The 24,205-nt window shown below is 45.2% G+C and overlaps 1 protein-coding gene across 2 annotated transcripts in view; it reads right to left on the minus strand.

Moving 5' to 3' along the window:
• Nucleotides 1-6,548: 6,548 nt before the first annotated feature.
• ZFYVE26 (zinc finger FYVE-type containing 26) overlaps nt 6,549-24,205 on the minus strand; it is a 73,315-nt gene continuing 55,658 nt past the window's right edge. For both annotated transcript variants that reach the window (XM_075844518.1, XM_075844516.1), the window contains exons 33-41: nt 22,168-22,377; nt 20,442-20,660; nt 17,839-18,036; nt 15,056-15,255; nt 13,941-14,082; nt 12,207-12,266; nt 11,086-11,268; nt 7,273-7,317; nt 6,549-6,991 (exon numbers count right to left, since the gene is read on the minus strand). In XM_075844518.1, the coding sequence (XP_075700633.1) occupies nt 6,782-6,991; nt 7,273-7,317; nt 11,086-11,268; nt 12,207-12,266; nt 13,941-14,082; nt 15,056-15,255; nt 17,839-18,036; nt 20,442-20,660; nt 22,168-22,377 (1,467 nt within the window). In that variant the 3' untranslated portion in view covers nt 6,549-6,781. The remainder of the gene's footprint in view (nt 6,992-7,272; nt 7,318-11,085; nt 11,269-12,206; nt 12,267-13,940; nt 14,083-15,055; nt 15,256-17,838; nt 18,037-20,441; nt 20,661-22,167; nt 22,378-24,205) is intronic.

Genomic DNA, 24,205 nt, shown 5'->3' on the forward strand with positions numbered 1-24,205 from the left:
CACTCCCTGTCAGGGTCTTGCGTTTTTAACCTGGCTGTACATTAAACCTGTCCAAACAGGTCTTGTGTACTCACAATTATCTCTGCAAAAATGCGCAGAAAACAAACCCACCAAGAGCACGTCAAAAATATACTGGGCTACCCATAAAGCAGAGACGGCTTCAGTGCAGAGGTAGTATGTATGGATTAAAGGGGGTCTCTGCGAGCAATACACTCACGTATGGTCAGGCTCTGCTGCACACAAATTACTGCGACGAGACAAAAAGTGGCGCCCCCATTGGGCAGTATAGTCCCGATGAGTCAATAGGGGAGTCCGAAAGCTAAATGGCCTCTTACCTCTATAAGTTGTGGAAAGAATAAGGTCTCATGCAGACAACTGTTGTGCCACTCGGGCCGTTTTTGACGGCATTCGAGTGGCACCCGATAGTCTTTACGGACCCATTCACTTTAGCGGGTGAATCGGGTCGGGGAAAAATGGTCCGAGTCTCCGATCCGTGGAAAGATAGAACATGTCCGTAATGGCCATGAAAAAGGTGAGTGGGATGAAGATCTCTGTTGCTATATCTATAGTAATCTGCCTGTGTATATTGGAACGTAAGAAATGAGAACTTAAAGGGGTTGTCCAGGCACGGACAACTGATGACCTATCCACCGGATGATCGTGTGGGTCCAACACCCAAAGCCTGCACCGATCAGCTGCTCTGGCTGCCTCCAGGCACCGGATGTCTATGTCGGAAGCAGATAACTCCGGTCACGGTATAGCGGCCGAGCTGCAGTACTGTATTCAATAGGAGCACAGCTGCAGCACAGCCGCTATGCTATGTATGGAGCCAACTGCTTCCAGCTACGGACACTGCATACTGTGCAAAGACATCCAGTGCCCGCAGGCCACCGGAGCGGCTTAACGGTGTGGGGTCCGGACCCCCACCGATCATATACGGATGACCTATCCGGTGTATAGGTAATCAGTTGTCAGAAGGTGGAAAACCTCTTAAGTTACTTAAGCCTGAAGGTCTAAAAACGCTTGGCTCTAGCAAATTCGGACTGGGCTCCTAGTCCACCATTAACACTCTCTGGTCCTGTAGGCCGTACTCTGTAGGCCGCACTCTGTAGGCCGCACTCTGTAGGCCGCACTCTGTAGGCCGCACTCTGTAGGCCGCACTCTGTAGGCCGCACTCTGTAGGCCGCACTCTGTAGGCCGCACTCTGTAGGCCGCACTCTGTAGGCCGCACTCTGTACCCATAGACTTCAATGTAAGCAGCACATACATACAGTACTGTATAGGCTCATGCACACGACCATATTACAGCATCGGGTAGTACAGAGCCATAATACATCAACCAGGTGTCTATGGGGCAATGGATTTCATTGTGGAAAATCCGCCCTGTATTACAGAAGCAGTAAAGTGGATGAGATTTGTACAAATCACACCCACACGCTGCGGAAAAATATGTAGAAAAAACAATAAATTAACCTGCGGTGTTTTTTTTAATGCGCAGTATGTCAGTGTATGATGTGGATTCATCGCTCTTGTTACGGGTTTCCCCCGTTGAATCCAATGGGAGGTAAAATACAGCACAATTAGCAAATGTTGCGATTTTTGTGGCGAAAAAGCTGCGATTCCGCCTTCAAAAAAATAAAATCGCTATTTCGATAAAAACACAAAACAAAAAAAAAACTAAAAATAATAAAAAGATTAATACTTACCCCCAAGCATTGTCGTAGCGACACTTTCTTCTGTTCTCCGTACGGTCCGGCCTCCTGGGATGAAGTTTCTTCCCATGTGACTGCTGCAGCCAATCACAGGCTTCAGCGGTCACATGGGCTGCAGCGACATCCCAGGAGGCCGGACCGTACGGAGAACAGAGGGATGCGTCGCTATGACAATGGAAAACAGGCCAAGGAAAAAAAAACAAAAAGCAAAAAAAAACAAAAAAACGCTGCTATCGGAGAATACAGATATAGAGATCTTTAACTTTTAATGTGTTAGATACATAGTATAGAAACTTTAACTTGACTTTTTCAATGGCTTACAGGATAGGTTCTCCCGCTGCAGCAAGTCATCAGAGTCCAGATAAGGATTACTACATCCGTACGTCTGTAATAGAGTTGTATGGAGCATCATATGGCAGCACACCGTGTGGTTCTGAAATCCATAACTGCTGGGACTCCGAGTGCCTCTGTACAGCCGTCATGCAGGAGACCGAGGTCAAAGACTCGACAGAGAACAGATCGGGCTAAAAAACATTTTCCGTGATTGTAAGACATATTCCGTGTGCCCTGGACACTGTCACAATATTCAAATCACAGGGACCGAATTTAACGGAAATTATTTTTACTAGGAGCAGATAAATGAATAGAAGACACACAATGGGAGAAATGTATTGGGCGTTCAGACACCAGTCTTAATCCAATGAGCGCTTGAGAAAGATGCGCACGTCTCTTAATAAATTAGGCGCATCTCCGACGGTCCGAGCGCCAGAAAGTCAAATATACTCCAGCTTCAAAATGGAGTAGGTTTATAAACTTACGCCAGCTTCTGGTATAAATTATAGTAAATTTGACGTGCCAAGGAAGACCCCGTCCCTTACTTTTTAGGCTGTGTTCACACGGGGCGGATATGCTAAGTAATAGCACACAGCATATCCGCCCTGTGCGCCGCAGGGAATTCCAGGCGAAAAAGCGCACCAAACTGTGGTGCAGTTTTTCGCCAGTAATATCCGCTGCGGAAAACTGTAACCGGCCGGCCTCCTGGGATGACGGTTCATCCCAGGAGACCGCTTTAGCCTGTGATTGGCTGCAGCGGCGGTCACATGGGATGAAGCGTCATCCCAGGAGGCCGGCCCTCTGACGTCATCCAGGCCGGCTTCCTGGGATGATGTTTCATCCCATGTGACCGCTGCTACAGCCTGTGATTGGCTGCAGTGGTCACATGGGATGAAACATCAAACCAGGAGGCCACGCTGGAGGGAGGAACACAGACTTCTGGGTAAGTATGAGATTTTATTTTTTCTGTGTTCCGTTTTTTTGCGTCGGAATCGCTAATCCGCCGCAACATCTGCTATCTGTTGTGGGTTTTAACCGCCCCTACTGAATTCAATGGGGAAAACACAACAAATAAGCATCGTTTACGCAAATACAATTGACAATTTCGTAGCGTTTTTTTTTCCCGCTCAGTATTTACGCCGCGTGTGGATGAGATTTGTTTTCTCATCCACTTTGCGGTTACTGGATTTGCTGCAGATTTTTTCCGCAACTAATTCCGGCAACGTATGAACTCAGCCTTCGTAAAGTGACGTGAGCGGAGCAAAATATCTCAAAAGTCACAACGTTCCGCGCACATTGCTACTTTTGAAGCATTTGCAACTTTTCTACATCCGGAAACTGCCAAAGAAAGACTAAATACCCCCCGTCGTCTCTGTCCTGGATCCTCCGGTCTGCCTGTATACAGTACATGGTGACCCGTAAATGCATTAGAAAGGGCATTTTGGTGTGAAGTAAATAGAAGAATTAACGACTATCAGACAAATCATTCTGTGAAACATTTATTTGATGATTAATTTTATTTATATTATTTTTTGCCTCTTCATTAAGATTCGCTCATCGCGACCTTGACATTTAAAGAAAAACACACACAATTGTAGAAAATAATACACAACCATAAAGTGCAAGGATCACAGTGCAAATCAGATTTCTTTATATTTCTCTCATTAGAAACAAGAAAGAAGACGCAGTATTTACAAATATTGCATAGATCGGAATATTTCCCAGAATGAAGTTGTCAGCGATCATCGGAGGTCGTATGTACGCAGTCACATAAATACTACACAAGAGTTATGGATGTGTCCTAGCATATGTGCAGCCTACAGACAGATGGCGAAAACCAGTAAACAACAGACATTCTTTAGCTAGGATGGGAAGAAACTGACCAATAGGGATGCTGCTCTGTAAAATCTTCCCTTCACCTATATCAAGTGTCTCTTCTACAGTACAAGTCTTAAAGATCACATCCGCCTAAGATGTCGCAGCTGTATATGAGATTGTAATGGTAGTCAGATTAGCGGTCACATGGTTTTTCTCAACTATTTAAGGAACATTAAGCCTAGAAACGTATAAAACGCAATAGAAGAAAAAGTTGCTCACAATGTTTGTCAGTCTAGTCTGCAGGATCTTCAGCAGCTCCTACAATAAAGTCTTGTAGAAATCTTGCAGTAAACACAAGGGTTAATTTGCTCCTGATCTCTTCCATTTGTGACTGACCGATAACCAAATGGGTGTGGCTTACACGAGAAGGCTGGACTTTGTGTTCCTGGTCTCCTATTGCAATCAGAGCAGTGGGGGAGAGCTCTTACTGCAGCCAGTTGCCTTACAGAATGAAACAGGATTGTGAGAAAGAAGATGGGGAAAATTATTGATGATCTGAGATGGAAATGCTCAATATTGGTTAAACATCCCTCTTCTCCTATTTTCATACCATCGTAAAGACACAATTGCAATAAAAATGAATATATGTGTATTATACTAACGGCACAGATGCATTACCAATGGAGCAAAGTTCTCAGTCTCATATGACTACAGGATTTTCCAGACTATTGGGTCTACAAATACAGGAGTTCTGAATAATGGTCCAATCCTATGGGTTCTGCACTTTCTGACTAGCAATAGAGCTGGACTAATGGCCCAATGTATTTTTACTATACTCATCGCACAATTCGAGTCAGCTAAGTCGGACGGCTGAACCTCACGACCTAAAAGTTGAATACATTTTCCTGTAACACTATTAGTAAGATTTAGGAAACCTTGTACCCTTCATGATGTGATCCAGTGTGTCCAGTTATAAGACGACTGCGGTAACTAGAGACGATGCTGTGCCACCCTTGTAAAACGGACTATAACAGCTTATACTACACCAATACTGATACTTCTAGACGTTGCTGCACGAAATAAATAGCAAGAACGCCAGGTTTTTTTTCTTCCTTGATAAAGGGGTTTTTCAAGGGTAAATTCACACCCACACTCTCTTGAACCCCTGCTGCCGATCCCGCAGTCCCCCCTGCTGGTCTCTCTTCACATTACTTCAGTGATCACGTGGCACGTATACGGACATCTCCGCAATGGGCAGTTATTGGCTGCAGCAGTCACATGTTGGGATGGCACGTCAGTGATGTGAACAGAGGACCAAGGGACTGTCGGTGCAGCGGCCACTTGCATTCAGGAGAACCAATTTAGAGATGTACTTGGGTAATGGGTATTTAATGGCACCCATGTCTCTTTTTGCTACTAACAAATCATTATGAAATATATATTATATCAAAGACCATTTGATTTCCATAAATAATAGAACGTACATAAAAAAAAATTGGCCTTGTAACAAATCAAACAAATCCCTTATAAAAATGAATAAGAAACTGGCGAGTTTACATAATGAATGAATTCGAAGATCCTATTTCCTTGTCAATCCGCCAGCAGAATGCAGACTTCCATTTACAGCAGCCTGTACTATGTGTCACAAAACAGGCCCCGCCCAACGACAGCCGAGCCATGGAGGAAATTAAAATCCAGAGAGATTAATGCTTCCATGCCTACAGGTCGCTCAAATGGGTTTTCCAAAGTTTAGAAAGAACATACTTGGACTATAATATAGGAACATAATAAACATTTTGAAGATGCTTATTAGATCGAATCCCACCGCAGTCATGTGACATGTCAGTATAGAGGGACATCATGGTCCACAGAGGACTGGAGGGTGGTCTGGAACACGATGGCGTGGGAACGGCTAATGTAACTATATTCAATAGTTTAGAATTGGTTCTCTTTATGGCCATAAGAAAACTTTTGTATCTCCGAAAACGCCTTAAAACTTTTTATATTTGCTGTAAAAAATATGATGCCGATTGTACGTAAAATTCCAGTAAGTATCGGGTCATTTAAACCTTTGCTGAGCTACTTATGATGCATAGTAAGTACTGAGCTCATCATATGGCGCCCGGCATGGCTGTATGCACATATTCCACACACGCTATAAAATACCAGTATAGAAGTCGGGCATCTAGGGTTAAGGAGTGAGGTAGACACTGGTTCTATAGTGAAGGTTTACAATTCTAGACCAGTGGTGTCCAACCTGTGGCTCTCCAGGTGTTGCAAAACTACAACTTCCATCATGTGCTGACCAGCCTGCAGCGGTCAGGGCATGATGGGAGTTCTAGACTTGCAATCGCTGGAGAGCCACAGGCTGGACACCACTAATATAGATCACACAGGTACATAAAGGGGTTATGCGGAGACCAAAGATTATTCGCAGTCACTGGAGTATGCGAGTACCATGCGAATATATATTCCGGTCCCCTGTCTCGCCGATTCTGAGATTGTCATCCATTTTTATAGCGCTGCCGGGGGACTGAAGGTCTAGTTGCACAGCCTTCTTTGATGACGATACGACTCTTCTCCATTGACCGACCCCACTGTACCCTATGTAATCGCTGCACTACTGCTTGTGCATAGAGTACAGCGGGGCCGGTCACATGACGAAGAGTCGTATCATCATGAAAGAAGGCTGTGCAACTAGACTTCCGGTCCCCCGGCAGCGCTATAAAAATCTATGAAAAACTCAGCGCGATGGGAGACCGGAATTATATTAGCGAGTTTCCTCACATACCGCAGGGACTAAACTGAAATCAGTTTTGGTCCCAGCATAACCCCTTTAACTAACAATTGTGTGCATCTGGTCAACAGTGACATATGACAGAAGTGAACGGTCTCCGCTCCTCCCTTCGGCGCCAGGTTTACTTGCGGGAGGTATGGCGCTGCGCCTGCTTCGAAACTGGAGGGTGCTCTACAAGCCATTTGGAGCAGATGCCTTGGACCACGCTGTCTTTCAGGTTGTGAGCGGCTTGCCATACTTCCTGTACTAGTTGGATGGCTCTCTCGTGCTCCTGCTTCACGGCGGTCAGGTAGGCAGAGCGCATCATATGGCAGACCAGGAATGCTTTGATCTGTCAGGAAGAAGTAGGTGTCAGCAAAGAAATAATCATGTCTGGCTGCACAGCGCTAAAAGTAATGCTAACGTAAAGCAATAAAGCATAAGCGTGGTGGCGGGGCGCCGTGGCCGGCGTGGCTCCGTGGCCGGCGTGGTGGCGGGGCGCCGTGGCGGGGCGTCGGCGTGGTGGCGGGACGCCGTGGTGCCGTGGCCGGCGTGGTGGTGGGGCGACGTGGCCGGAATTATGGTATATTTTATAATATATGTCACTTTATCCAGCTTTTACTGAGCACTAACCTTGGTTTCATCGCTTCTCATGCCTTGGATGAGCTTTTCCAGTTCCTAAAATGAAAAAGTAAAACTATTTTTATTTACTTCAACAGAAAACGTGACACATTACACAGCGGTAATACAGAATAATATAGAAGAGCATCACTACACATATTATTTTAACATGGTTGTAGGTCAGCCATCTGGAATTGCCCTTCTTGTTGTATTTTTCTTCAGATACATGCGAATAAGGTCCAAGGCAACCAAAACGTCTTCATAAGTATCTGACCCATTACACTGATTGGGTGATATTAGAAAAGTACACGTGATTACAGCTTTTACTTTTCATTGAAGTCGATGTGTCCTGTACATCGGCACATTATGTTTTTAGTCCCACAATATTGGTCAAAACCAGTGTAGATCAGTGTGTATAGTCAGTTCCAGTGTAGGTCAGTGTGTGTATAGTCAGTACCAGTGTAGGTCAGTGTGTATAGTCAGTACCAGTGTAGGTCAGTGTGTATAGTCAGTACCAGTGTAGGTCAGTGTGTGTATAGTCAGTACCAGTGTAGGTCAGTGTGTGTATAGTCAGTACCAGTGTAGGTCAGTGTGTGTAGTCAGTACCAGTGTAGGTCAGTGCATATAGCCAGTACCAGTGTAGGTCAGTGTGTGTATAGTCAGTACCAGTGTAGGTCAGTGTGTGTATAGTCAGTACCAGTGTAGGTCAGTGTGTGTATAGTCAGTACCAGTGTAGGTCAGTGTGTATAGTCAGTACCAGTGTAGGTCAGTGTGTATAGTCAGTACCAGTGTAGGTCAGTGTGTATAGTCAGTACCAGTGTAGGTCAGTGTGTATAGTCAGTACCAGTGTAGGTCAGTGTGTATAGTCAGTACCAGTGTAGGTCAGTGTGTATAGTCAGTACCAGTGTAGGTCAGTGTGTATAGTCAGTACCAGTGTAGGTCAGTGTGTATAGTCAGTACCAGTGTAGGTCAGTGCGTATAGCCAGTACCAGTGTAGGTCAGTGTGTATAGTCAGTACCAGTGTAGGTCAGTGCGTATAGTCAGTACCAGTGTAGGTCAGTGTGTGTGTATAGTCAGTAACAGTGTAGGTCAGTGTGTATAGTCAGTACCAGTGTAGGTCTGTGTGTATAGTCAGTACCAGTGTAGGTCAGTGTGTATAGTCAGTACCAGTGTAGGTCAGTGTGTATAGTCAGTACCAGTGTAGGTCTGTGTGTATAGTCAGTACCAGTGTAGGTCAGTGTGTGTATAGTCAGTACCAGTGTAGGTCAGTGTGTGTGTATAGTCAGTACCAGTGTAGGTCAGTGTGTGTATAGTCAGTACCAGTGTAGGTCAGTGTGTGTATAGTCAGTACCAGTGTAGGTCAGTGTGTATAGTCAGTACCAGTGTAGGTCAGTGTGTGTATAGTCAGTTCCAGTGTAGGTCAGTGTGTATAGCCAGTACCAGTGTAGGTCAGTGTGTATAGTCAGTACCAGTGTAGGTCTGTGTGTATAGTCAGTACCAGTGTAGGTCAGTGTGTATAGTCAGTACCAGTGTAGGTCAGTGTGTATAGTCAGTACCAGTGTAGGTCTGTGTGTATAGTCAGTACCAGTGTAGGTCAGTGTGTATAGTCAGTACCAGTGTAGGTCAGTGTGTATAGTCAGTACCAGTGTAGGTCTGTGTGTATAGTCAGTACCAGTGTAGGTCAGTGTGTATAGTCAGTACCAGTGTAGGTCAGTGTGTGTATAGTCAGTACCAGTGTAGGTCAGTGTGTGTGTATAGTCAGTACCAGTGTAGGTCAGTGTGTGTATAGTCAGTACCAGTGTAGGTCAGTGTGTATAGTCAGTACCAGTGTAGGTCAGTGTGTGTATAGTCAGTTCCAGTGTAGGTCAGTGTGTATAGCCAGTACCAGTGTAGGTCAGTGTGTATAGTCAGTACCAGTGTAGGTCAGTGTGTATAGTCAGTACCAGTGTAGGTCTGTGTGTATAGTCAGTACCAGTGTAGGTCAGTGTGTGTATAGTCAGTACCAGTGTAGGTCAGTGTGTATAGTCAGTACCAGTGTAGGTCAGTGTGTGTATAGTCAGTACCAGTGTAGGTCAGTGTGTATAGTCAGTACCAGTGTAGGTCAGTGTGTATAGTCAGTACCAGTGTAGGTCAGTGTGTATAGCCAGTACCAGTGTAGGTCAGTGTGTATAGTCAGTACCAGTGTAGGTCAGTGTGTATAGTCAGTACCAGTGTAGGTCTGTGTGTATAGTCAGTACCAGTGTAGGTCAGTGTGTGTATAGTCAGTACCAGTGTAGGTCTGTGTGTATAGTCAGTACCAGTGTAGGTCAGTGTGTATAGTCAGTACCAGTGTGGTGCTACGTGGTCATTACTGGAGCTGCAGAATATAAGGGGTGGTGATTCCCAAGTCTCTCGCCGTCAGGAAACAAAGGCTCCCAGGACGCTCCTAATATAGAGGACACATGTATTGTGAGGTTTGATGTGGCCTTAAAATTCAAAGAAGATTTGAAGATTAAACTCTACTGACATGGACACCCTGTGTGACAAACGTATCCCAATATGCCATTCAGTTTTGGGCTCCACATTGTAAAAAGGACGTAGGAGAACTGGAGAGGGATCAAAGGCCGGCGACTAGATTGTTAAATGGGATGGAAGGTGCCGCTTACAATGAAAGGCTAGAGAAATTGGGCTTGTTCAGCTTAGGCTTCATGCACACAGCCATGTCCGTAATCACTGACCGTGATTGAAGGCACGGCTGACGGCCTCCGACAACCATCCGCATTTTCGGCCCGTGCTCCCATACAAAGTATGGGAGCACGGTCCGTAAAAATCAAAATATAGGAGATGTCCTATCTTTTGTGACGGCTTTCTACGGCCCGGACACCTTCCCGTAAATATACGGGAAGGTGGCCGTGGTCAATAGAAGTGAATGGGTCCGTAATTGCGGATAGTATTGGACACATTCTATTCCATGGGCCAAAGCACACAACGGTCCGTGCATTGCCCGGGTGCCTAGCAAGGCTACTTAGAGTCCATGTACATCTTGTATGTGCACGGTCTGTGATTGCAGACGACCCACGAATGACACTCCTTGGGCGTTCCGTGCCTTTGGGGTGATCTTATTAACATGTCTAAATATATCTGTGGTCGATACGAAGAACTGGCACATAATCTGTTCTTTCCAAGGACTTTACAAAGGACCAGGGGACAATTATTGCGTGTGGAAGAAAGACGTTTCATACATCAATATAGGAAAGGGTTCTTTACAGTTAGTGTGTTCAAACTATGGAATGCCCTACCCCAAGAGGTAGTAATGGCAGATACTATGTCAGCATTTATAAAAAGGCCAGATGATTATTTACTGACGAATGGCATCGAGGGTCATAACTAATGTAGCAATGAATGATGGCCAATTTATTGAGTAAGGTTGAACTTGATGGACCGGTGCCTTTTTTTTTTTTTTTTCAAGTAACTATGTAACCTGCAGAGGATCAGGAGAGTGGTTGGGTTCTGCCATTTGTCTGTCCCACCAGAACAACTCCTGTCTATGTCTTATTAGGGCATATGGACATTATAGAGTGTCCACGCTCACGATTCCCCTATATTAGCCAGTGCGGAGAGACACTACATGGTGCAGCTCCTGCTCTGGATGACTCAGAGTGACTATATATTACTTGGGTCACTACTTGGAAACGCGTGGTTCACCAGTCATAGCTGATCGCCAGCGGGTCTGCGGTTTGAAATAAAGGCTCCCCTATTGAACGAACACCTTTAAAACAGAATGGCTGCCAATCCTTTCCTTGCTCTGGTCCATCTGATTAGGACGTGTAACAAACAGCATCTTACGTCAGAGGAAACGTCCGCCATTTCTTCAACACATCGTAGCAGAATCTGATCGCAGTCCTTCTCGGCGGCGACGCCAGACTCGCTCACACACTTGACCAGCTGCAGGATTTCGGAGTAATTCTCCTCCTGTACCAGCTGCTTGCACACTTTGCTGTACACCTTGAACGCGTCAAGCTGGAAATCCTAAAAAAAAAAAAAAAAAGAAGAAAATAAAACAAATAAAAACATTTTAAATACAACAAAACGCGTGCATAGTAGATCATAAATCATACATAAAAATACAATAAAATAATCCTTATTGCGTCACGATTAAGGGCCCACTGGTCTGAAACGCGTAAGCGTAGTCCCGGGATTATTTGTTTTAACTTCCTTGTTTTAAATATGACCAAATAAACCTTACAACTTTATTTTGAGTGCTGGATATACCTTCACTATACACCACTATTGCCTTGATCACCTGCTGTCGACACAGGACCAGTTTGGGAATATCTACGAGCACCTGCAGTACTTGGATCTATATACACCAACTTGCATCAATCAAACGCAGTGGAAACGCAACAGAAACGCAGTGGATATGTGGTGAGCAAACTTTTTGTAACACTTCCCCCATAATAACTTGCGTAAATAGTGAAACTGCTTCATTGTAAGGACATGTTCACACAGGGCGGATACGTTGCGTAAAAGGGTCAATTTATGAACGTTTTTCCGGTGGATTTTTTCCCGCAGTGTTTGACGAGATATTTACTGGTACACGACCACCATGTTCTCATGAGAACCTCTCACGGGGACACCGGTCCGCATTTATTATGCCGTTTACTCCCGTACGTGGAATATACAGCGCCGCTAAAAAGTCTCAAGTGATTGCAATATTTTAGTAGTAAAATTGACGACTTTTCTCATCACTTGACAAGCGTTGAGAAATGCGGTAGTGGTTATCAATTTCGTACTTTACGCCAATATATAGGAGGTAATGGTGCGCAGTTTGCCGTCTGATTGCGACGGTGGGTAGTGGAATTATCAGATGGAATACAGAGGTTGGGTGATTTAGTGAAACTCTTGAATTCTTCTTGGAACGCACGGAATCCCGGGAGCGCAGATATTACTCATGGTTGACACCTTACCTGAATTACTCGAAAAGCGATTCCGAACCCTTCTTCTACATTCTTCCCACCTAATATGACCTGTGGTCATTTTGGAAGACAAAAAAAAAGAAAAAAATAATACATATCCGTATGATAGACGTGGAGGAGAGCCGAGCAAGGAGGGGCAAAAGCTGGGACCCCCCCCCCTAATGACTGACCGCTAGAATGGCGGGACCTGTAGCCATGCAAACACATTACAGTCCCATTCAATTCAATGGAAACATACACTGAGCAGCCATAACATTAAAACCACCTGCCTAAGATTGTGTAGGTCCTTCATGCCATCAAATCACCACTGACCTGTCGGGGCATGGACTCCACAAGACCTCTGAAGGTCCCTGTGGTATCTGACACCAAGATTCTTGAAGTTGCGAGGTGCGGCCTCCATGGATCGGACTTGTTTTTCCCCGCACATTCCACAGATGATCGAGCAGATTGATATTTGGAGATTTTTGAGGCCGAGTCGACACCTTGAACTCTTTGTCATGTTCCTCAAACTATCCCTGGAAAACGTTGCAATGTGGCAGGGAAATTATCCTGCTGGAAGAGGGCACTGCCGTAGGGAATATCATTGCCATGAAGGGGAGCACTAGGTGTGATCATGTTTAGGTCGGTGGTACATGTCAAAGTAACATCCACATGAACGCCTGGACCCAAGTTTTGCCAGTAGACCATTGTCCATTATATCACATTGCCTCCACCGGCTTGTCTTCTTACCATTGCGCACCTTCAAACGTGATTCATCAGACAAGGCCTCCTCCTTCCATTGCTTCTTGATCCAGTTCTGATGCCTACTTGCCAATTGTAGGTGTTTTTGGCGGTGAACAGAGGGTCAACATGGGCACTCAGACCGTGCTGCGGTAACGCAGCCCCAAACCAGCAAGTTGCGATGCTTTGTGTGTTCTGACCCCTTTCCATCATAAACTGCATTCAATTTTTCTGCAATTTGTGCTACAGTAGCTCTTCTGCGGGACCGGATCAGACAGGTAGGGAGAGGTAAGGCTAACCTATCAATAAGATATGGGTGCCCACAACCCCCTATCAATAAGATATGGGTGCCCACGACCCCCTATCAATAAGATATGGGTGCCCACGACCCCCTATCAATAAGATATGGGTGCCCATGACCCTGTCTTCAGGTCACCAGTTGTCTTTCCTTGGACCACGTTAGGTCGGTACTAACCACTACATACTGGGAACACTCCACTCCTTTTTGGAGATGCTCTGACCCAGTCGACTTTCATCACAATTTGGCCCTGGTCACGGCCGCTCAGATCCTTACACTTGCCCATTTTTCCTGCTTCCAATAACTTCAAGAACTGACGGTTCACTTGCTGCCTAATATATCCCACCCCTTGTCAGAGGCCATTGTAACCATATCATATCATTAATAACGGTATTAATGTTATGGCTGAACGGCGTATCAACAAAATAAAAAATCCTAAGATAATGCTGGAGCGGCGCTTGTCTGTATTCTAACAATCGCAGGGATTTCAGATCACCTCTCTTGATATGACAATGCTACGTCTAAATGTGAACCTCGCTTTCAATCTAGCACCATTCACACCTGAAAATACAGGGGCCAAAATTCACCACAACGTTGCGCAGGCGCTGAGGCAGCTCTACAATGCGAGAACCCACCAAACAAATTATGGTAGAACTGCACTGAGTGAACTAGGCCTTATCATTAGCTAAAACCAACAGGGGACTCACTCTGCAGGCCACGTCGATCATCATGGCGCTGTGCCCAAACAGTGTTGGTGGCGGATTATCATACACTTGACCAGTCTGCAAACTCTCACATCTCTGCAGGAACTTGGTTATTTCCATCTGAAGTTCAACAGTGTTGATGTGCCTGGAATACAAGGATAACGTTGTCTTTACTGCAGTCACTATGCGTTTTCAACCCCACCAGTCATGTCCATGTAATCTTTATGGTCACATATACATATATAAAATCTCTATCTATCTATCTATAAAATTGTTCATCTTTTCCTTCAAGGGGGTTTTCTCTGTTTTAGAAACTACCTTTTATAAGCTGATCTCATGGTGTCCTGTTGTGGTGACCCCTATTGATCAGGAGGAAGAGGAGGATCATCAAGAGGAGGATCAGGAGGAAGAGGAGGATCATCAAGAGGAGGATCATCAAGAGGAGGATCAGGAGGAGGATGAGGATAAGGAGGAGGATGAGGATAAGGAGGAGGATGAGGATAAGGAGGAGGAGGAGGAGGAAGAGAATCAGGAGGAGAGATAATCTGGAGGAGGATCAGGAAGATCAGGAGGAGGAAGATCAGGAGGAGGAAGATCAGGAGGAGGAAGATCAGGAGGAGGCGTGGAGAATGAGGAGGCGTGGAGAATGAGGAGGAGTGGAGAATGAGGAGGAGTGGAGAATGAGGAGGAGGAGTGGGAGAATGAGGAGGAGGAGTCGGAGAATGAGGAGTAGGAGTCGGAGGAGGAGTCGGAGAATCAGGAGGAGTCGTCGGAGAATCAGGAGGAGTCGTCGGAGAAGGAGAAGAATCAGGAGGAGGAAGAGGATCAGGAAGAGGAGTCAGAGAATCAGGAGTCTGGCTACAAGTGTTTAATTTCCATGCAGCTCCCCCACAGGAGAAATGAAGCATTACTTCCCATTGAAATCAATAGACATTTGTGTAATAAATGGACATGCCAAGTCCTCGGGAGTGTGAGATGCTCATAGTAGCAGCTATGTGTTCTTGATAATAGAGGAGGGTCCTGAACAGGGGACCATCCATTACTTTCAAAAAGTGTTTAATGCCATGTGTGGAGGGGTAATGATGGCTTCTGTGGTGCTAACATTGGGCAGGGATTACCTGGACACATCAGTTGCAGACATTTTTTTCCTAAACGTATCGAACGATTTTCTTCTGTTGCTTCGGGACACTTCTTGTAAAGAGATTTTCAGATGCTCTTTGGATTTTACCAGCCACGTCTGATTGTTACCCAAGTCACGGTAACTCTTAGCTTTGTGTGAGAAAAACCGAATGCAGGTCATGGCTGCACGAACGTGGTCCTGTGATAAAGTCAAAGATCAGTAGAAAGAATAAACCACTTCTAGCGCTTATACAAAGGCGACGACTCTTCAGAGAACAGACTGGGAGGACCAGGGCTCGTCTCCGAATAAGCTGCCTATATACAAGGCAGGTCCTTGAACCCACAGACTGTGCTATTGTTGCTGTTAAAAATACCGGAATGCTCGACAGACCCAAACTCCAAGTGTGAACAGAGCCTAAGCCACAGCCAGGTGTACAGATGTAGCCAAGTTTATCTTGAGTTAACGCATTAGTCAATATAAAGATGGCTACATCTGTATATTTTTCTGCAGTGATATTACATGGCGCCTAGTCAACTAAATTGGAAAGCATGTAATATATGACAACGCTGACCCCCGGCTAGTAGAGAGGGGGACCCCTCTTCCCTCTATGACATCCATATGTTCTAATAGGACATATAGACGGGGTTGTCCTAATAGCACAACCACTTTTACTACAACATCTGCTCCTCGGAGCGATAAGAGTCAGAGCAGTAACGTTTCATCATGACGACAATACGTCACTGTAATGTAGTCTAAGCTCAATGATCCTCATCGGAGAGAAGTAAACCTTCCAGTAATTAGACTAAGAACATAATCTGATTAGGATTGGTTAGATGCACTAGAGGGGTGTATACTTATTTTGAGTTACCTCCACTGGCTTGTTTTAGTCGATGTCTAGTACCTATAGTAAGGGGCTTAGCCAAATTTTTGCAAAAACATGATGTAAACGAAGGCTGAAGGGACACAGAACTGGAAACATCTCATCAATCTAGTAGTCAATCTGTTTCAAGATCCCATTTCTCAAGCGGGCCCTCCAGAAGTGCTTATAAACATATCAGGTTTCGTTCACAGATGCGACTAAACGATCATTCATATGATCGCTCGTTCCCGATCACTGCAACGATCAGCTGATGAACGAGAAATCGCTCATTCATCGGTGGATCGTAACGTTTATGCAACACTAAATATTATCGTTGTCAGCAGCACATCATCCTGTGTAAACGGGGAGCGACCTGATGGAAGTGTATGGGGACGAGCGATCACAGTCCATGACCAATCATTGCTCCCAGCGATCGATGAACGATCTCGTTGATCGGAGCTAGTTTTCACGGCACATATTGGCCAGTGTAAAAGGTCCTTAAGTAAACATATATGGGGCAATATGAAAACACAGAAAAAGGCCATACTTGCAAATGGACACAGCCAGGTCAGAAAATGCTGATGAAGGAGAGTGAGCAGGTGCTTTAAATAATAATAGCCACTCCCACTGGTCTTGAGGGGAGTGGTGTGTGTGGTGTAAGGGATGTGTAGTAAGAAATAATAAATGAATAGTGTGTGTGTGCAAGTGTAATACTATGAGTGAAATATAGGGGGCAGTAATGAGTAAAGTGCCTCAATAGAAATGAAATGGATAATGGGGTGCAAGTGTGTGAAACATGGAGGGATAGTGTGTACGTCATGAGGCACAACGTGTATAGCCAGGTAGAAGCCTATTTGTGACGCCTTGATAGTTCATAGAGCGGGCTACCCTGCTTGCTATGCCAAACAACAACACACCATGCTCTCCCAGCATCAAAGACCCGGCTGTGTCCAAGAGAAGCGAATATATGTAGTAATGAAAAATACCTGGGGTATTAGTAATCATTTTGGCCAAAAGGACGCAAGCTCGCAATCCACGACAAGGATCCCCAGACTTGCGAGTCCCTAACTCCTCAAATGGAACAGAACGTTCCTGATGTACAAACAGAACCGATAAAAACAAGGGGACATATACAAAACCACCGAAAAAGGCCATACTTACAAATGGACACAGCCAGGTCAGAAAATGCTGATGAAGGAGTGAGCAGGTGCTTTAAATAATAATAGCCACTCCCACTGGTCTTGAGGGGAGTGGTGTGTGGTGCATGGGATGTGTAGTAAGAAATAATAAATGAATAGTGTGTGTGTGCAAGTGTAATACTATGAGTGAAATATAGGGGGCAGTAATGAGTAAAGTGCCTCAATAGAAATGAAATGGATAATGGGGTGCAAGTGTGTGAAACATGGAGGGATAGTGTGTATCAAGGCGTCACAAATAGGCTTCTACCTGGCTATACACGTTGTGCCTCATGACGTACACACTATCCCTCCATGTTTCACACACTTGCACCCCATTATCCATTTCATTTCTATTGAGGCACTTTACTCATTACTGCCCCCTATATTTCACTCATAGTATTACACTTGCACACACACACTATTCATTTATTATTTCTTACTACACATCCCATGCATCACACACCACTCCCCTCAAGACCAGTGGGAGTGGCTATTATTATTTAAAGCACCTGCTCACTCCTTCATCAGCATTTTCTGACCTGGCTGTGTCCATTTGCAAGTATGGCCTTTTTCTGTGTTTTCATATATGTCCCCTTGTTTTTATCGGTTCTATATATGGGGCAAGTTTCTGGCTAGTTGCTTTTCTTGAGAAAACCCCCAAAATACTGAGGGACTAGCAATTGCCAAATTTGAGGTTTTCATTGGAATACAGGACGACTATATTAAAAATGGATATAAACTCACTTTCATAAACTGCTGAAGCTCATACAATATGTTGAAGTAGTTCTTCTGCTGGAGATGTTTGCAGGCATCGATGAGGTAGATGCTCCAGCTCTCCAGGGTGGAGTCAATCGATTCTAACATTGTTTCAAGCATTTGCAACTTGCCACTTTCATAGCTGGGCACAAAAATACCTTCTATGAATATATCTCCAGGACATTCCTACATGAAGAACAAAAGGCAGTCATCCGAAACAAGCAAAACTAATACAAATACACAAAACAGACGTAAATGACATGGTGATAGGGGGTTGTTAGTTACCCATAGAAATACCAAATCTAACAGAACATGTTCATGAAGAGAAGTTAAGAAGCTGACGGAAGACCGGATTACTTTCTACCAAAATATAAGATTAAACATCTAGGGCAGGGGTCCTCCGAACCCGGGCAGATCCCTGGGCGACTGCTACATTTAAGTGTATCCTCAGAACGCAGATATAATTGAATACTATGGTGGAGCAGGGAGCTATCAGCTCCCTCATTCACTAGGCTACAGGTCACGTTAGACCGGCAGCCTATAAGACGTTGGGACAGGATCCCTGCGCAGGCCGGCACGATGACGTCACTGCATCACGTTGGCCTACGTAAGAGACCCGTCTCGGCGTCTCATAGGCTGCAGGCCTAACATGGCTGAGGAAGCCTGCTGTGAAATTTTGTTCGTCGTGGGAACGAAGCTAGGGGAGTACAAGTTTTTTTAATTTGTTTATGGAGGCACCATCTACAGGGGGAAATGTGCGGCACCCTCTACAGGGGGAAATGTGCGGCACCCTCTACAGGGGGAAATGTGCGGCACCCTCTACAGGGGGAAATGTGCGGCACCCTCTACAGGGGGAAATGTGCGGCACCCTCTACAGGGGGAAATGTGCGGCACCCTCTACAGGGGGAAATGTGCGGCACCCTCTACAGGGGGAAATGTGCGGCACCCTCTACAGGGGGAAATGTGCGGCAACCTCTACAGGGGGAAATGTGCGGCACCCTCTACAGGGGGAAATGTGCGGCACCCTCTACAGGGGGAAATGTGCGGCACCCTCTACAGGGGGAAATGTGCGGCACCCTCTACAGGGGGAAATGTGCGGCACCCTCTACAGGGGGAAATGTGCGGCACTCTCTAGAAGGGGCATTGGGGAAGATAAGCCTCAGATTTCTGCCGCAGATTCATTGGTCGGAATTGCCTTTGGCAAATCCGACCTGTATGAATATAGAATTGCTGTTGGTGTTCAGCTTGGACCTTCATCTGATGGCAGAACCAGGTAAATGGACCTTCACTAAAAATAGTTTACCCCTAATCTAGATGTTTTTAATAGTGCGGGCGTGCTGCCCAAATCACCCACACTCAGTTGCTTGCAATATGAACTTGATTGCCATTTATGAGTGGCTAGTGAAATAGTAAGAGTTCCAGAGTAACTGTAGGAACCCCAGAGGGATTGTAAACTAATAGAAAATGGTGGTAGGGTTCTAATATATTATATATAGTATATTACAATGTTGCATAACTTAAGTACGCAATGATTAAGGGGTTGTCTGAGACTAGAAAATAAGAGCGCCACTCTTTTCCATTGGCTACATTTGGTATTGCGGTCCATCCTCATTCAAGTGAACGGGACATGAGCTTTAAAACCAGACTGAGACCATAAGTGGCGTTGTTTCTGGGGAATAGAACGTAGAGCCCTTTTTTTCTAACCCAGACAACCCTGTTAAAGCTTTGGTTACAGCAAACCCTTTTAAGGACAGCGCTGCTTTTTGTGTTTATGACGGTGAAGTCACGATCAGCTCACGCTATTTTGCAAATAATTTGTGTACCAGACTCCCTTTCAACTCGTAGACATATTCTCTAGCCTGATGTTGAAGTGCACCGGCTTCATTCAAAATCCATGTAGTAAAAAAAGGCAAAAACAGGTTATATCAGGGCGTTAAACAAAAAGCAATACAACCACCCACGGTGTAGTAGTCATCTTCCGGACGACGTCCGCTTTATTAATAGTTGCCCAACGTTAAAGTTACATTCAGAGAATGCGGAGGCCTCTCTTTCGCACGGAGAGCCTTAGTCGCGTGATGTTTCGGGAAGACACGCCTACTTCCTCATCTGCCACAGGAACAAGGCGTGTCCCCTTTAAATGTTGCATGGCAGAGGATCTCTATGAGGGAAGCTTCAGCGTTCCAGAAATTAAACCTTAATGTGAGTTATTTAACTACTAATAGAGCGGACATGGTCTAGATGATGACTACTACACCATGAGCAGTTGTATTGTTTTAGGTCTAATGCCCTACTATATCCCGTTATCGCCTATTGTTCTACATGATCTTACACTAATGACCTGGCGTAAATTACAGTAAATCTGTTAAACCATGGGTGGCCCCGCCTCTCCAGCTAAGCCCCTCCTACTTTTAAAAAAAACCCGTAAACCATCAAAAAGCCCAAAAATTATTGCGCAGCGATAGTCTGTGATTGTTCAATGCCAGAAAACTGGTGTAAAGCGGTTCATAATATCCGCAGGTTGTGAAGTATACAGGGTTAAAATAGACTTTGGGATTATATTTCGTGGATAATGGACCTTCGGGATACCGTACCTTGTTCAATAAATGCAGCAAAGCGTCTCGCATGAGGTCGTGTCTCATATAGAACTGTATAATTCCCAGGTGGGTGCCATATGTGTGCAGGTAATACAGGCATTCCTGGTAATAGGTGTTATTTTGGATCTTCCCCTCGGGCATCATCTCGTACCACAGGCACCGAGCTTTCAGGGTAACTTCCAGTTCTTTCAAAGTAGCAAAATATTCATCATCTTTCTGCAAGAGAAGAAAGTAACACATTAAAGCGGTTTCCCTACTATTCGGAGCGATGGCATATCGCGAAGATGTGTAAATGAGAGCCGATCAATGAGACCGCTCGTTGATCGGCGCTCGTTTGCTCCTTTCACAAGGAGGAATGCATGGGGACTAGCGATGGTTACTACGACCGCTCGTCCCCATACATTTCTATCGTGTTGGCAGCGCGTCTTTTTTGGGCTACAGAAATTACCCGATCAGCCGATAAACAAGCGTTTGCTCGTTCATCGGCTGTTCGTTGCCCTGTTTACACAGGGCAGTGATCGTCAACGATCTGCGAACGCTCATTTGAGCAATAATGGCCCCGTGTAAAAGGGCCCTTACTAATCGGAAGGAGTCCGCCTGCCAGGACCCCTACAGATCTTGAGAATGCAGCAGCAGTGTGGATTAAGTACCAAAGCCCCTTCACAGATTTTTCCCGCACAGTGATGTTTCCAGATGCGCAGTGTTCACTTGAATGGAGCAGCGTTGCAGTTTTCTCCGGAGCGGCTGACCAGGAGCGCCGCTGTGCAGGGAATAAGCCGAATGGACCTTGGTCTCATTATTCTCGTGATTGCCAGTGGTCCTCGAAGTGAGGCACCCACAGATGGGAGTACCCCTTTAAGATGCCGTAAGGAGCGTGTATGAGGCTCCTCCTGCTAGTTCACGTGTCTCTTCCACGCTGGTCACCGCCGCCATCCTACCCGAACAACGGTTCTATTCCATCAAATGGTAATATAGGTCGCCCCCTGCCATTTTCTATTATTTTTTTAGTTTTATCCTGTCCCTTCCACTCTTTAAATCCTCTCCCTAGTGCCCAGTCCCTGCTCTGAAAACAGCGGGGTCACGCACAGGTGTGCTACCCGCTATGAAAAAAGATACAAGACATGGTCACAGCTGAGTAAGGGCTTGTTCACATCACCGTTCGCTTTCCGTTCCGGGGTTCCGTCTGAGGTTTCCGTCGGGTGAACCCCGCAACGGAAAGTCAAACAAACCACAGCTTCCGTTTCCGTCGCTATTGGGATCAAAGGTGACGGAAACATTGCTAATGGTTTCCGTTCGTCACCATTCCGGCAGGCTTCCGTTTTTCCGACGGAATCCATGGCGCAGTCGACTCCGCTATTGATTCCGTCGTTATTCCGTGACGGAAACGGAAGCTGTGGTTTCAGTTTGACTTTCCATTGCGGGGTTCCCCTTGACGAAACCCCGGAACGGAAACCAACGCTGATGTGAACAGGCCCTAAGAGGTCATCCCAGAAATGATACGTCCCCAGTGACGTGTTGAATACCCGGCTATGACTATCTGTTTGTAAACCATGTGATGGGTATACGGCACGTCAGTGGAGGAGGCTTATAACGTGACGTCAGAAGTCACGTGACGAGCGCGGGGATTACAGACGGGGGCAGTGGAGAAAGAATAGCAAAACAACAATATATAACGAAAAAGCCCTTCATTGGGTGGATCTATTGGCAGAAGATGAAGCCTTACCACCAGGAGAATGGGCTTGGCTGCAGATTCCAGGTGCTGAACAACATCTTCCAAGAGCTTAGATCCAATATTCTTTAGGTTCAGATCTAAGGGAACTTTCATACATCGGCAGAACTTCTCCCTCGCTCCAGGTAAATTATCAGACTTGAGGCAAGCTATACCCCAAGCATGCCACACGCCGGAGGGGTCCAGGCCGGTCTTGGTAGAGACCTGATAGAAAAGCAAGAAACATACAGCAAAGCTATGAAACATACGGCAAAGTAAGCACGCGGGTGTTACAATTGTTATATACCCAATACAACCATATGGCTCCTTAACACAGAAATGAAATGTGATTGTATTAACCCCTTACCGACATGTAACGTAACGGACCAGCGGTAGGGCTTAATAGGAGCGGTTAAAAAATCACAATACGTAAGTGTCGCAGTGTATTGTACCAGCGAACTAATGATTCCCTCGGGGGAATAAAAATATTTTAAAAATAGGGTTTTCCAGCTAGTAAAAATTGATGGCCTGTCCTCAGGACAGGACATCAATAGCTGATAGGTCGAGGGTCAGACTCCCGGGACCCCCGCGGATCAGCTGTTTTGAAGGCGCCGTCGACGCGCATTTAGCGGCGATTCACAGTATCGCAGCCGTCTTCTCCAATTGAAGTAAATGGAAGAAAAGGCTGCAAGACCTGTGAATCACCGCTACATCTATCGACGACTCAGAGCGAGCAAGGAGAAACGAAGGGGGAAGGAGCGCTCCTACGAGCACTGCAGCCCCTTCAAAACAGATTTTGTTCACCACAAAAAAAAAAATTGACTAAATTAGTGATCAAAAAGTTGTATGTACCCCAAAACGATACCAATAAAAACTATCTGCAAAAAATAACAGTCTCAGATCACGACAAAATGTCCAAAGTTTTTTTTTTAAAGGAGTAAATCGTAAAAAAGATATACACATACAATTTTTGGAACGCCGTAATAAAGTGCAACATGTCATTTTTACCAGAAGGTGAGCGCCGTACAAACAAAACCCCAAAAAACAACAGAGAAATGGCTGTTTTTTTCTCTATTCCGCCCTATAAAGAATTGTGTAGCGGTATATTATACGGTACAATAAAACGGAGAAAGCGGTTAAAAACTTCAACTCATCCCGCAAAAAAAACACGCCCTCATACGACTATATTGACGGAGAAATAAAAATAAAAAATAAAAAGTTATGGCTGTTGGAAGGCGAGGAAGAAAAAGCAAAAATTAAAAAAAACGGAAAAAGGACAACGGCAGGAAGGGGTTAACAGGTATAAAAAGGTACGAGAGCTTTTATTTATGGACTATTAATTCCAAGAACAGATAAGGGACCATTAATACAAGAAGAGGTTCTTTACAGGGACCGGTCGAGCGGTGGAATCAATAGCAATATTAATAGTCTAGTCGTGCCGGAGTTCTAATTAATGGGAACGTAAAAGGAATTGATTAGTCTGCCAACCCCTCCCCCCATGAAGAGAATAAAACGGCCATAATTACCCAGACACGTAGAACACGAGGGGCATTTATAACCTATGACACGTATCCACTATGGAAAAGATCTGAAGACAAACAAATCAAGAGACTATTTTCGCATCACGCGTTTTGGCTCCATTTAACGTATACGCCGGTCAAGGCTTTCGACGTATATGTTTAACTGAATCAATACAGGCTCTTCAGTAGCTAAATATGGCGTATACGTTAAACGGATGCCATTGTAGCCAATGGGTAACAGATGCCAATGCTAGGCATCCGTTTAACGCATCAGTCATTCATAGGCTGTAATGGAATCTGTTACCAGGGAAGTCATAAAAAGCCTCCACCAGCCATGTGGTATACGTTTATTTAACTAGGCTGGTCTATTACATACCATCTTTTGGCGGTATACTAACATATACTGGCAAGACGAAGGCCAAAAGGACACTCTTTTGGCCTCCGTCTGACAATTAAGCCCTATGGACACAATTAGCGCGTACGCCAGGACCTCTTATGACGTAAATACTAAACTTCACTAAAAAAATGTGATG

The sequence above is a fragment of the Rhinoderma darwinii genome, chromosome 12, assembly GCF_050947455.1.
Source record: "Rhinoderma darwinii isolate aRhiDar2 chromosome 12, aRhiDar2.hap1, whole genome shotgun sequence".
NCBI classification, from domain to species: Eukaryota; Metazoa; Chordata; class Amphibia; order Anura; family Rhinodermatidae; genus Rhinoderma; species Rhinoderma darwinii.